The sequence below is a fragment of the Erinaceus europaeus genome, chromosome 1, assembly GCF_950295315.1.
Source record: "Erinaceus europaeus chromosome 1, mEriEur2.1, whole genome shotgun sequence".
NCBI lineage: Eukaryota > Metazoa > Chordata > Mammalia > Eulipotyphla > Erinaceidae > Erinaceus > Erinaceus europaeus.
Genome location: NC_080162.1, coordinates 6,266,846 through 6,282,743, shown reverse-complemented (window position 1 = coordinate 6,282,743; position 15,898 = coordinate 6,266,846). Strand labels below are relative to the sequence as shown.

Below are 15,898 nucleotides of genomic sequence, written 5' to 3'. Positions count from 1 at the left end.
AGGCACTTGTTCATGGTGATGTTTTGTGCCACCACTGGGGTCATGGAGCTGGGAAATCTCAAAGATAAAAAATGTCAATCACTGAGAACCTACTAAGGTTCTGTTGAATTCTGTAGGATGAATGAAATAAATGTATGATCTAATCGGCAAATTGTTTACAATGTGTACATCTGAAATGATTTGAAAATCAAGGTGGAAAACTTTATGAATAATTGGGTTGAGAATAACTCGTGTGGGTTATTAGTGATATCAAAGATTAAGGATGCCTGGGATAATTACAATCATGAACAAAAGTAGTCCAGTTTGCTTTAAATTGTTCACCCCTTAAATGAGTACCTGGGTTTAAGTACCTAACTAACAAGCTCAACATGGAATGGAAACCTCCTGCAAATTGTATTATATTGGTCATTCCAAAAAGTTAATTCATCAGTGGTCTCTCTTTAAGGAATTTTCAACTCAACTGCTTCCTCTAGTGTTTTTTTAAATATATTTAGAAATATTCTATTTATGTATTATTTTCTGATAGAGAGAAATTGAGAGGGAATAGGGAGAGCAGGGGAGATGATAGATAGACAGACAGACAGACAGATAGACTAACTTGCAGAACTGCTTCACCACTTGTGAAGCATCCCATGAAAGTGGGGATGGGGACTTGAACCTAAGTCCTTGAGCATGGCAACATGTATGCTCAATCCAGTGAACCATTACCTGGCTTCCAAATTTTGTTTGGTAACGATATCCCCCCAAATATTCAGTGCACCAAATGTGAATCGTACACCTTGTCCCCAGCAGGTTGAAGTATGGATTATCATGGAAAAGACAGACACTATGTTTCCTGTTAATAAGTGAGTGTTAAATTGGGAATAACCCCTTTGAAATAAAACACATTTATATATGTATATAAAATAATATATACATAGTCTTGGAAACATATTTACAATAGCAGGCAAGCAATCTGCATTATGGCAAAAGGGAACTTGAGAAGATATTTAAAACAGGACAGTAAATTTCCCTGGACTTCATCCTTCCTAGTGGACCTGATTATGTTTAGTGTGATCAAGAAGAGAGAAGAGCAATGTAATACCTAGTTTAAGTACCTGAATACCACTTCACGTGTTTGCCCAACCTAAAGGACTCTGAATGGTGAAGTTAAATAAAAAAATTACAAATATTTATAAAGTAAGGTGTTCCACTCTGATGTTTTTTTTTTATTTTTTTTTTATTAAAGAAAGGATTAATTAACAAAACCATAGGGTAGGAGGGGTACAACTTCACACAATTCCCACCACTCTGATGTTAACTAAGCACATTATAGTCGTGTTTCAACATAGTCAAAATAGCAATTATTTTGGTAACTCTTAGTGAACTCTAGCCCCAACACAAAGTTTTAAGCTATTGCTTTTTTTTTTCTCTTTACAATCATCTTTTCAGCTGAATTGCTTTCTAAATCTTTTTCTACTTTAATTTTCATTGGCAGCAACAACAACTGCTGAGACCTTCTCTCCTTAAACCAGAGGTATCAATTTTCTTTTCTTTTCCACCTCACTGAATGATTATACTTTGTAAGGCCCATTTCACATGCATTCAAAATGAGTGGATGCTGACTCAGTATGACATATATATATATATATATATATATATATATATATATATATATATGTGTGTGTGTGTGTGTGTGTGTGTGTGTGTGTGTGTGTGTGTGTGTGTGTGTGAGAGAGAGAGAGAGAGAGAGAGAGAGAGAGAGAGAAAGAAGGTGATTTGGTGTCTGTCCTTGTATCTCTCCCTCTCTATCTCCCTCTCCCCTCTCAATTTCTCTCTCTCTATCCAATAATAAATTTAAAAAAACATTTTAGAAAAGAAATTGAGTTATGAAAAAGTCTTTAATATATTTATGTGATTCAAAATATTACCTTTGGGTTTATGTGGACTTTCAAAATGTGACATTCTTCTACAAAGAGAAAATATATTTAATTTTATATGATAATTATATGATATCCATATATTTTAATTATAATTATATACTAACTAATAAAGTAATTTATTTAAAATATTTTATTCCTTTGGTAAACCCATATTTTAAAATATATTTGTTTTTCTTAACAAAAGAATATTAACTTTCCTAAAGAAAAGCAATATGTAGTAAGAATTCATTATTACCAAACTGGAACTCAAGCAAAGAAATACTCAAATTAATATATATATATATATATATATATATATATATATATATATACCATTTCTTTGTGATATCTTCACAAACTAGAGAATTGGTAGGTAAAAATATTTAAAGGTCAACTACTAGATGCAATTTGTTCAACATGATTTGTGTGTCCTATAATTCAGTATCTTCCAAAATATTGACCATAGTGTTTAATAAGTTCCCATTTAAAAGCAGAAACAAAGTTTGAAGAAATTCAGAAAATGAAAGTTATTATTTATATCATTCCAATATTTATATTTTACAAGATATACTGTCAATGATATTTTTCTTTGATGTTAGCAATAAAAACATAATATTAAAAATTTAGCTCTCTATTAAAACCTCCCTTTTTTTGTTTGCTACTAAGTATGATTTTCTAAAATCTAAGCTCACATGCTAAAGGAATGAGAACAATGACTGTGTGAACATTAATGAACATTGTTTTTTAAACAGAAAAGAGTTTGAGAATATTTTCTTAGTCTGTATGTATTAAACCTGAATTGACTAAAGTGTGAAAGTATTACGTCTAAAGCCAGTTTGACTCATTTAAACCTCTTTAGGTTTTTTTATTTTATTTTGATGACTCTGCAGTACAAGTTTATCAATATAACACACACATATGCACACATACACACACACACACACACACACACACACACACACATATATATATATTTAACGTTGGTTTCCAATATTATATTCATTTAGGACACATTCTTAACATGCACATACCAATATACATACAAATATGTATAAAATTCTCCACAGCCATCAGCACGGTTTCAGTGCCATTATACTAAGAGGGCCTGTAATAGCCACTCATGCCTTCTCTTACTTGCCTCTAATTACCCTAACAGTTTTCACAAAGCCATAGTCACCTCCAGTTCCATCCACTTTGTCCTAAAAGGCACAAAATCATCCTAGTGGCCAATTAGTAGATTACCCAGAACATTTTGTTTGTTTCATTTTTAGCAGAACACAGCTCAGCTATGACTTACAAAGGATTGAGCCTGGGGCTTCGAAGTCTCAGGCATGAAAGTCCTTTGCCATGACCTAATCACACTTTTTTTTTTTTTTTTAAATCTAGTTATTTGTCTATGGGTATTTTCATTGATTAGTATTTTGGCTTTGTAAATAGTGCTTCTGTGAATATATAAGTACTTAAGTCCTTTCAAATGGATGTGTTCATAGACTTTGGGTTAATGCCTAGTATTTGTGTTATAGGATCATAAGGCATTTCCATTTTTATTTTATTATTTTACATGAGTTCCATTTCATTTTCCATAGAGCTTTCAAAAACTTACTATTCCACCATTGTGTATCATAATTCCTTTTACTCCTTGTTAGCAGTTGTTTTCAAACTTTCTGCTGTGAACTGTTCTCATTTTAATGATGTTATATTGTGGCTTTAGTTTTCATTTCCCTAACTAAGGATGAATACTTTTATTCATATCTGTGCGACATAATTATGTCTTCTTTGAAACCTGTCTTATAAGCAGATCTTTTGTCTACTTTTTGTTGTGTTGTTGAGTCAAGTTGTATGATTCCTTATATATTTTGGAGATTAACCTCTTGCCAGATGTTTGATATACAAATATTTTCTCTCAATAGGTAGGCTGTTACAGTTTCTTTGGGGTATTAGTGCTTACTCACTTTTAATTAGATGAACTTAAGTTCTAATTAGATAACTTTGTCTTGTATGAAAAAGTGAAAAATTACATATATTCAAATGTCATTTGTTAATTCAAATTATTTTGACAGGAATATATGGCAATGACTTTTAGTTTAAGTGATAAATCTTTGGTTTCAAATGCAATTTCTCTTTTTGAACAATAGGAGTTATCCATGGAGTCTGGAATTGATCCTGGCCAGGAATATGGACAAGATTATTACAGTTATGAGCATGGGTACATCTTCAGAATTTTAATCTAGTATTTTAATATATTATATGTGATAATAGATTATGAAGTGATTATTGTTGCTAGTGTTTGTTTTATAAATGTCTTTTCATATTATTTTTTGAAAATATGCTATATGTTTGATTCAAACTAATTTTAATCATTTTCTATAATTAATTCTGTCTTAAGGGTCTGTGTCCATATTGACTCTAATTCCAAAATTAAAAGAACAATTATTTAAAATCATTTAAATGGGAAATAGTAGTCAAACTTATTTGCTCAATTCCTGAATTCACCATTCTTTCCTCTGAGATGCTGAACATTTTATTTAACCATTTAGCCTCAAGATTTTTTTCCAAGAGAATTCAGAAGAAAATATACTTGGGAAGTCAGTAGGAAACATTATAAAAGTCACTTGTATGCACATGTTTAACTACTTGCTAAAACTACACTAGAAGATTTGGAAATACCATGACAGATCATAAATGAAACCAATCTTTGCTGTGGTGACTTTAGTTTAAAATGGACTGTTATTTTATAAGGAAACTACTCTGTGCCTTTACTACATCTATTAACATTAACTAAAGAATTAAGGAACATTATACCTTTCTCTTCAGGTTAGTCTCTTCCAAAACTTAAATCTGAAATAACATGACTCTTTTTTATTGTTGTTCCAGGGTACCATAATGGCAAAAATCATTGGTCATCAGGTTGTCGTCCTTACTTTATGGCTTTGTAATTAGTTTATCAGGACCTAGTATTGTATCAATGCTGGTTGACTGAATGATGAAAAAGAAAAAGAAAATCAGAGATCATTCATGATGTGAGCTCATCTATGCTGCATGAAAGGGTTGACAGTTGTAAGTTTCTATTACAGGTATGAGATGCCTCAGTATGGAAGTCGTCGCCGTTTGTTACCACCGGCCGGACAGGAGGAGTACGGTGAGGTAGTTGGAGAAGCTGAGGAGGAGTACGAGGAGGAAGAGGTAAGGACTCTAACTTACAGATTTCAGCTGAATAATCTCAAAATAGCATTTTAACCCTATTTGATAAGGACTGTAAAGTATTTCCAAAATCAGAAATCCTCTTCAGTTACCAGGGAGCTGTAATAATGTTGAAAACTCAATTCACTTCTAAACAGAAGGAAACTAATTCTATAAACTTAAATTATTTCCTTTTGGAACATCTAAAATAACTGAAATATGTCACCATAGCATTTATATTTTCTAAACCATGTTACTTTATCTACATACTATTATAACTATATATATGTAATTTTGCTTATTTGTTTAAAATGGGATCTATGTGTTTTTCAAAATAATGACTAGCTTTATCCCCACATTTTCTAACATATCTAAAATTTATGAAAAAAAAGTACAGACTTCATCTTTTAATTGTCTGAGACAATACAATTTTGACACCAACTATTTTATTGAATGATGTCATTTCTGTCTAAACTAAAATGAGTTATACTGATACAAAATAAATGAAGGTACCTACTTGTACTTGGAATAGTTATAAAAATTAATATCACTGTAGCTTTAATTGAGATATCATAAAACAGTTTAATACATATAATCATTTAGATAAGCAGCTATAATTTCTTCATAGTCATATTTTATTAGAGGAAATATATAAAACAGTCAGTGTAAAGATAAGATAAAAAGGGGCCAGGTGGTGGCACACCTGGTTAAGTGCACTCATTATAGTGTGCAAGGACCCAGGTTCAAGTCCCTGGTCCCCACCTTCAGGAGAGAAGCTTCCTGAGTGGTGAAACTGAATTGCAGGTGTCTGTCTCTCCCTCTCTCTGTCTCCCCCACTCCTCTCAATTTGTCTCTATTCAATTCTTCTTCTAGCGTTTGCCCTTCTTCCGTAGCCAGTCAACAGCGTCAGGTTGAGCCTGATGTCTGCTTGTTGCTGGCTTTGAAAGTGACTGGGATCCATGTGGATTCAGTCGGCTAGGAAGGATCGTCAGTTTCCCCAATAAATGGGTACTCACAGGATGCACCACGAGAAGGTTTATTCAATAATACAAATTTAAAAAAAAGATAAAATAAAGAAATTGTAATAATTATTTATCATAAATAATGATAGTCAATACTCTTTGAATAAGAAAAAAAGTGAGCAAGTATTAGATTTTATTACTATAAAGGGCAAGACAAAATAAAATAATGTACTCTTTCTTGACAACTTCTATACGCAGTGGGAATAAACAGTAGAGAATAGAATTCTGTTACTGTTCTCTAAAACCTAGAGCTCTCATTAAGCCATCTCCCTGAAGATTAATCTTAACATTGACTTGTAGGAGTCTTACTGTGTGACTGTTTTATTAACTTGTGTAGTACCAGATCACATTAGAATCGTCTGCCACCTGACATTTCAATTGCATTTTCATAATTTCCAGGAAAAGCCAAAGGAAATTAAAAAGCCAAAAGTAGAAATTAGGGAGCCTAGTGAGGAAGAAGAAGTAGTTGTCACAATTGAAAAACCACCAACAGCTGAACCAACATACACAACATGGAAGAGAGCCAGGATATTCCCAATGATTTCTGAGAAAGTTAGAGGGTTAGCAGATAGAAGAGGCATCCCAGACCTTGAGGGTGAAGAGGAACAAGACAAAGATTACTTGAAACTAACGCTGGATCAAGATGAAGCCACAGAAAGCACTGTAGAGTCAGAAGAGGAATCCAGCGACTACACTGAATATAGTGAAGAGGAGTCTGAGTTCAGTGAGTCTGAAACTACAGAAGAGGAGTCTGAGTCAGAGACACCCTCGGAGGCAGAAGAAAGCTCTACACCTGAATCAGAAGAATCTGAATCCACAGAGTCCGAAGGAGAAAAGGCAAGGAAAAACATTTTCCTTGCAAGAAGGAGACCCATCGTGGAAGAGGTTAAAGAAGTCAAAGGTAGAAAAGAGGAGCCAGTTGAAGAAGCAGAAGAAGAACCCACACTGGGAGAAGAGGGAGAAGAAGGACCCCCCATGGAAAAAGAAGAGAGTGAGCTGGCCCCTACAGAAGAACCAACAGATCTGGAATCTCAAGATGCCACTGAGGAGGGCAGTGCTGAGTCACTTTCAATGGAAGGGGGTGTGGAAAGCGAGGAAGAATCAAGTGGTAGTAGCAGTAGCAGTGAAAGTCAGTCTGGAGGTCCGTGGGGCTTTCAGGTACCAGTGTATGTTACAAGCCGGAATGCAAACCAGAAGAATCCTCCAGGCAGTGCAAACTCTGAAGGCTACAATACTGCCCTTTAGAAGAGGCTACACACAGTAGGTGGAAGCTTTGCAGTGCTGAATGCTCTTGTGTGCAGTGCCTTCTCTGTGTTCTCTGAAATGGCACGTCAAGGGGGAGGAAAGTGATCATGACTTTGATATGAGGTCACGTGAAAAGCATGCCAGAGAAAGTGGATATATATGCTATCCAGAGATTTTTATAATAAAGTGCATTGAGGCAAAGCTGACTCATCTTTCCTATGTTAGTCATTCAGTAACTATGCAAAAGGTTAATCAATATTTACTTTGAGTGGCCTTTTGATCAATGCAATATTACATTCAGCATTTAAAGTGATTTCCTACCCATTGACATGGACCATGTAAACGCAAAAGGTGTTTTTATATCCTCTTCATAAAATAGAGCCTTTGGACAAGATCCAACAAATGACGTCATTAAAAGTCTTGCATATATGCAAATTCTCAGTTGGCAAAGGTCTTATAACAATACCGTGAACATGTTCAAATAGGAAATAGGCGTGTAGTTGGCATGTTCACATCTCAGGAATTAAGTGAAACACCTTTTTAAAATGTTGTTATTGTTCCTTTTACATTGAGTGTATATGTTAAAAAAGAAAATAAAATTCAACCATTGCAGCTTCTCTCCTGGGTAAGTAAATTATAATAACTTTATATATCTGGGAATCAAACATATTTTACTTACTTAGGAAAAAAAAAACATTGGTGATTCATATACCCTGAAAATATTGTACTCATTGAAAATGTTTCTCCTTTTTGGTCCTTCTTATTTCTTTTTCAGAAATGTGTTCTTGTGGTGATTAATGTTTACAGTGCGGTCACCGAGTCATCAGTATGACTTCTCTACAACCAGCATCCCAAAGTCCTCTCCTGCTAGTCCCTCCCTCTCATTGTCCAGAGTCCTCTTTGACGCTAGACACCATGCCCAGTCCACATTTCACTTTGTATTCCTGTTCCTATTGATTAAGTCTGGCTATACATGAGATCATTCAGTATCCATCCTTCTCTCTTTGGCTTATTTCACTTAATATGATGTCTTCTAGTTCCTTCCAAGAGGATGCAAGTATATATAGGACAGAGAAATTGAGAGGAAAGGAATGAATATATATATATATATATATATATATATATATTCATATATATATAACTGCTTCATATTCATATATGTAATTGCTTCATTGCTTATAAAGCTTTATCAATGCAGGAGCTTTGGGGCTTCAAGCTAGGGGCTTGAACCCATGTCCTTGCATACTGTAATTAATGTATGCATTTAACCAGGTGAACCACCACCCATCCCTGATTCATTACTTTTAACTGCCGAGTCGTATTGCATCAGGAACAGGGAAAATAAAAATAAATTAGTGAAAATGTCCATTGTGCTGTGGTTATTTATTAAAAGGAAGAGTTTAGTAACCCGTTTCAATTTATATATTACTAAATACATTGTAAGGATGGAAAAACATTTTCTAAACTAACACATTCAAATAGGGTGGTACAAAATCAAATATACTTTAAGTAAATAAATATAGTGAAATATGCTTGATAACAATGATGTTTCACTAGAACTAGAGGACTAGGAATCATAGTAATTAAAGTGTAAAAAATCACTAGAATACTGAAAATATAATTATTAATAAGTATGGAGTATAATCATATGCATTCCTTTCAAGTTAACTCTCCTGGAGAACATAGAAAATAGTGTGTTCTCACACTGATATTCTTATATTGAAAAGGATTCTTAAATAAAATTTACTTTTTCATGTCAAGTATGGATGTGATATGAAAAAAACATAATCACATCCTGAATTGTCTACTTTTTAGCTCTGCAGCAGTTTCTAAACTCTAAAACTAATGAAGAATTAATATGAAAACTGATTAATTATAAGAAGTTGTTTTGTGATATGAGCAGTGTGGCATCTAAGAGAGCAAGCACATTACCATGAATGGACCCAAATTCAATCCTCTTGTCCCCCAACTGAAGGGAGGAGCCTCACAAGTGATTGAGCAGAACTGAGCAGAACAGCAGGAGTCTGTCTGTCTATCTGTCTATCTATCTGTAATTTATCTATCTCTTATTTTTTTTCTTTTCTCTAAACAAAAGAAAGAAAAAAAAAAAGGAAGGTATGGGAATGGCCTTTGGGAGTGGTGGATTTGTTATGTAAGTACCAAGCCCCACTTATAACCTGGTGGCATAAAAAAAAAGAGACAAGAGAAGAAAGAAAGAAAGAAAGAAAGAAAGAAAGAAAGAAAGAAAGAAAGAAAGAAAGACAGAATATTTTCCACTACCTCTCTTGTTCCTTATCTGAATTCCATAGATAGTTCAGACCTTACTGCTTCAATTCCTTTGATAGTGACTGTTTATTTTTTCTTTTTACAGTGGGCTCGAAAAAGAATGATCAAGTTAGTTGTTGATCAAGACTATGAAACTAGCTCAGCTGGAGAAGATAGTGCACATGAGTGTCAACGAAACCGTATTCACCAGGCTAATGTCCACAGTAATGTCAACGGCAATATATATATTGCACAGAATGGTTCTGTGGTGAGAACCCGCCGTTCCTGCCTCACTGATAACTTAAAAGTTTTATCCCCAGTTCCACTGGGGAGGCATCTGAAGACACTAGACAAGATGGATGTGACACGTGAGGAGAATCTCCCCTTGAACACGTTCTCCAAGGGGCCATTTTCTACCGAGAATATGAACAGAAGACCAACTCTGGTTACATTTGCCCCCTGCCCTGTGGGGACTGAGAGTAGAGGAGTGAAGTCATTTGGGAATCAACCAAAAAGCAAAATTGAACAGGAGTCCATGGCAGACAGTAAGAACATCCCAGAGACTCTGGAATTCCATAGCGACCACACACCGTCAGATGACGAAGAACTTTGGATGGGTCCATGGAACAGTCTCCACATACCGATGACAAAGCTATGATTGGTTTTTTTTTTTTTATGTTATTTTAATTTTTACTTCGGTTTTTAATAAAGTGTGCTTTTTATGGACACTGAAAAAAAGGATCTATGAGATTGATATCATGCACAGAAGCTAAAACTTTGAACAAGATGCTTTAAAATTTAAATAGGCAGATTTGCAGTCACATTGTGATCAATGAGCTGTTCTTCCCAGACCCTTTTTTGAAAGACTCTCAATTCATGAAATAACATATCATTTGGACATTGAGTTCTTTTGTTGGGTCTTGCCTTTTTTCATTTTAATAAACAAGAACAAATTGCTAAGTGATCATTTATATTTTTTCAGTTAACATAGACCGCTACCCATCTCAAGTTCCACAGAGGTCTTTTTTGGTACACGTATTTTACATTTAATAAGAACTGAAAATTTATATTAGAGGATTCTACAGGTAATGGGTTTATGCCATTGCTGTCTATATTGTTCTGTTTTTTTAAAAAAATGAAATTATTAAAAAATGCTAGTAAATGTGGGAGTCTTCTGTAATTCATTTCCAACAGTAGGTCTGTTTTCATTCTTATCCATTATAAAGCATTTTTGTTTCTTCAGATTTTTACAAATGCATATATTGACCTTTTAGAGAAGACTGAGTTGTATAATTTTTATAAATGACATTTGCAATTTCCCCCGGGTGTACGTGTCTCTTCCCCACATCTACAAACATTACCCAGATAGATAGACAAATATATAATTATTAAATACTAAAAGTTATAGTTATTTGAAGAATCACAGAACTATCACTCAATAAAAGAGCCATGTAGACAATAATACTTTTAGAATGGCAACTTCAGTGTGGAAGAGCAGAGAAGTTTCATATTAATGTCACTCTATATATATATCTTAGAAACACAACTTGTAGGGCCAGCAGATGACTCATAGGGTAAAGTATACATGTTGCAAGGTTTGAGTCCTGGGTCACCTTGGTTTGAGTCCTGGGTCACTACATGGGAGTTCCTGTAGGGTAAGAAGCTTCAGGAGGGTTAGAGGAATGTTGTGCTTTCCCTCACTTATCTCTTTGTCTCTGCTCCCCCATCTCTCCCCCTACTCTATGTGAAGGTACATAACAAAAAAAAATAGTAAGAAGTGGTCACCAGGAATAGTGAAGTTATGCAGACAGCCATAATGACCTTGGTGGAAGAAAAATAAAACAACTTATTACAAAGGATTTGGCAGGAACAAGAACAACAACAAAAAAGCATGGAGCAGGCAAAATGCCTATAAATGCCATGAAACCATGATTACAACTTTATCATTGTATAGACTCTCTCTTCATCTCATTTCGTTTTACTTACAGGGTATTTTGATACACATGGTATTTATATTTACAAATCACTACACTGAAAAAAATTATAGCCTGAATGCTATTTTATCAAAGAATTTATCTTCAAAGAAAACAGAGTAGTTCACTGTTAACATAAACATAATGAAGGCTCAGAACATTTCCCTGTGTATCACATTCTCTTCACGTTAGAAGGGTAAGACAGTGTCATTTAAGACCATTCAGAATTTGGTTGAACCTGACTCAGACGGAACTCACTTCAAATTTTACATATTATATTGACCTGTTCAGATTTTAGTAAACAGTCTCGTGTGTGCTACTGTATGGTTGAAAGATAGAATAGTGTACTACTACTGTTTAGTTCAATAGCAAGTTTCATAGAGTTTTATTATGTTTTCTTATTTTTTGTGAATTAATCGTACAGAACTAAAGACCACCAATATATATTACTAATGTCTTTTAATTTTAAATTTCAAAAAGTATCTAAGATCAAACATAGTAGCATAACATTTATACAACATTGGAAATGGATGAATTCTATTTTTTCCCAGAAAAGCTATAAGCACCAACCAGAAGCTTATTATAAATATAAAATTTGTCCACACTCCAAAGGCTACTAAACAAGAATTCACATTCCTACAAGATTTGTATTCATATTACATTTTGAGAAGTAATTAGCCATTATACCCCAGGGCTTATTTTTTGGAGCACCAAAGTAATTGCTTATAGTAAAATATTCTGGATACAGGTTCATGTGAGTATATTGTATTTTCTTATTAATGCATTCAGACGTTCTTTCGTATGACTTAATATTTTCTTCACATATACCAAGGTCATCTCACTACCACTGCATTCCTGTAGCATCAGGATATACCTTTTGCATATTGTCTCTTTCCCTTTTCTCACCCAGACATTACTGCTCCAGAGTGACTTCTACAGATAGACAGAGAGATGTACAGTTAGAAGGACAGAGGGAAAGAGGGAATGACACTATTGTATGGAAACTTTCCCATATGCAATATGCAGCAGGCTTGAACCTGGATCCTGCACAAAACAAAGCAGGTGCTTCCCTAGTTACTGGTCTTTCATATAACGTTATGATTTTTCTTCTAATTTCAGATGTGATATTTAGCTAACATTTGACATTATCATTATCTCTCTAAAATGTACCCTCTGGTTTCCTTTGATAGCTTGGAAAGAAAGCTTGTGTTTTTGGCTGATTTGGTTATTGTTACTGAAATATAAAACCCGAGATAGGAGTTAGGTTTGTGAATTCAAGCAAAAGTTTTGTGATTTTTTTTTCCCCCCAGAAGCTTGACTATTTGTATATTCTGTCATTTTTGGCAACAAGTGCTGTTTTATACATTTGAAGTTGCAGAAGAGTGTTCTGATAAAACACGACTGAATTTTAAAGTTCCATTTTGGTAAGGCATAAAAACAGCTACTTGTCAGACATATTTTCACTATTTTAAATTGATTATTTCAGTAGTAGTAAACATGCTAATATGTCCTTACATTAATGGAAATGATAAAAAGATAAATAGCTCTTACACAGTGCAAACAAATTAAAGTCAGTATATTTTGAGGTAACATGTACAAAGCAATCAGCCAGAATATGGCCTAGTATTTAAATCTGAATTGATTATATAGTTACTTTGATAGTATTTTCATTATTCTATACAATGCTAACTCAGGATAATAATTGTGGAACTCAAGGGCAATATCTAACCTTGGAAATTCTTTGTATGAATGCTGTTTCTATAAAACTGTTTATAAAGAAATTGAGTCGTTTCCTACGTGATCCTAACAATGTCCAGTGGGTGCTAACTTTCAGTTAGATAGAAGGGAAAGCAAGTTTTGACTGACTAGGCTGAGGATAGACAATATTATTGAAGTATTATTTCACTGCTGATTTCAGAAGTTCTCAGGATCACCACAGGCAAAGGGTCAAAGAAAACAGAAACTTCGTCTAGGTGATGTAGGATATTTGTGGCATCATCAAATCCCATCTAAATCTCTCTATACATACCTTAATTTTTATCACGTACTGACTCAGAGTTGCCATGGAACCATACTGCGTGTTGGTGAAAGCATCTCTTGCAATCTAGGAAACAGTTTGTGTTGAGTGTTCCCTGTGATATGATCTAGATGTTATTAGGCCACTTTATCAACACGGATGTCAGAATATGTTCTTTGTCCCAACTGGTTATTCCAAATGGAATATGGAAGCTACTACGCCAATTCCGTTATTTAAATATCTACATGCCATAGACCCAGAAAAAAAAGTTGAGTATTAATTCTTGAGGGAAGACATTTTCTTTTTTCATCTCTTTTTAAATCAATTTTTATTAGCTAGTACAGACAGAAATTGAGAAAGGATTGGGGGGGGGGATATAGACAGAGAGGGAAGGACAAACACCTGCAGAACTGTTTCACCCTTCACGAAACAGACCTCCTGAAGGTGGGGAGAGAGGAAGGGGAGAGGCTCGAACCCGGAGAACTTGGTAAAATGTGCACTTAACTATGTTAGCTACCACCCAGCCCCCAGGATAGAAATTTCCCTTCTTTTATTTTTTAAGGCTTGCTTTTTTCCTTGTTCCGCTTCACTTTCTGCACTTTCTCCGAGGCACGGACATACCACTTCAGTTAATTAGTAAACTAGGCAGAGATAATCTATTCTCAGCGCTAATCCAGGTGGTGTCTGCAAATCACACAGTGATTTGAAAGGGCAGCTTCAAAATAATACTAAAGACCTCTGGTTTTCACTGATAGTTTTTGCTCAGCTTCTCCTTCTCCTTCCTCTGGCCCCCTCCGCACTTTTTTTTTTTTTTACCTTGATCATTATAATAACAAGCTTTTATTTTTTAGATGGATAATTTTTCATTGCAGTTTACTTTACTTTTATGGTAAGTTAAGCACACATGTGAAAGACTTGGGCTTTGTGTCTAACTTGTAAAATTATCAAAGACTTCATTGCATTACCAGTTTCTTTATGCAAACACCTGTTTCTCCTTAGCAAGTAGCGTTACACCATTTAAAGAATAAGAGCTAGAAAATTTAAGTTAAATGCATTATTGCTCACTACGCAATGTTAAAAAAATAAATTTCCACTTGAATAAAAATGTGTCTCATTATTCTGTTGGTGATAAAAGTAGTAACTATTTCTCTATTTACATGCTTAGTATTTCAGTTTGATAATTTAAAAAAACTCCTGCATTGCACATAATTATCTTAGAACAACATAGAAAAATGAAGATTTGCCTTAAAACCCAAGATTTTTTAATTAATATAAATTATTTGTTTCAAAATAGCTCTACCAAAGATTATCAGTCTCTGGCTAATAAAATAAATTTATACAGACAACTGCTGAGATGCCCCTCAACCCCCATACTTTTTATTTTGTATTTTTTTATCAGAACATACTTCAGCTCTGGCTTATGGCGGTGAGGGAGATTTAACTTGGGACTCTGGAGCCTCAGACATGAGTCTTTTTGCATAACCATTTTATGATCTTCCCCTGCACTTAACTTACTATTTCTACAGGGAAACTTGAAGGATACATTTTGGCTCTTATTATTTCTTTGTTGCTATAATACAATGGCCATATTTTAAACTCTTGGTATTAATTTCTGTAATTAAAAATGATCTTGGTTTTTATATTATTTTTTTTATAAATATATTTTTTAAATATTTATTTTTATTTATTTATTCCCTTTTGTTGCCCTTGTTGTTTTATTGTTGTAGTTATTATTGTTGTCATTGTTGTTGGATACGACAGAGAGAAATAGAGAGGGGAGGGGGAAGACAGAGAGAGGGAGAGAAAGACAGACACCTGCAGACCTGCTTCACCGCTTGTGAAATGACACCCCTGCAGGTGGGGAGCCAGGGCTTGAACCAGGATCCTTATGCCGGTCCTTGTGCTTAGCGCCACCTGCGCTTAACCTGCTGCGCTACAGCCCGACTCCCTTTTATATTATTTTTAAGAGAGAAAGAGGAAGAGATAGAGATGATAATGGATGGATGAATAGATAGATAATAATATATAGAGATGGGGGAGAGACAGAGAGAGAGGAGGGGAGGGGAGGGGAGGGGAGGGGAGGGAAGAGGAGAGGAGAGGAGAGGAGAGGAGAGGAGAGGAGAGGAGAGGAGAGGAGAGGAGAGAGGAGAGGAGAGGAGAGAGGAGGAGAGGAGAGGAGAGGAGAGGAGAGGAGAGGAGAGGAGGGGAGAGGAGAGAGAGGAGGAGAGGAGAGGAGAGGAGAGGAGAGGAGAGGAGAGGAGGGGAGAGGAGAGGAGAGGAGAGAGAGGAGGAGAG

The 15,898-nt window shown here is 34.8% G+C and overlaps 1 protein-coding gene across 1 annotated transcript in view; it reads left to right on the top strand.

The window, feature by feature from the left end:
• PCDH15 (protocadherin related 15) overlaps positions 1-11,107 on the top strand; it is a 448,902-nt gene extending 437,795 nt beyond the window's left edge. The window contains exons 27-28 of the mRNA XM_060189089.1: positions 4,976-5,084; positions 9,720-11,107. Coding sequence (XP_060045072.1) covers positions 4,976-5,084; positions 9,720-10,271 — 661 coding nt within the window. The 3' untranslated portion in view covers positions 10,272-11,107. The remainder of the gene's footprint in view (positions 1-4,975; positions 5,085-9,719) is intronic.
• Positions 11,108-15,898: the final 4,791 nt, after the last annotated feature.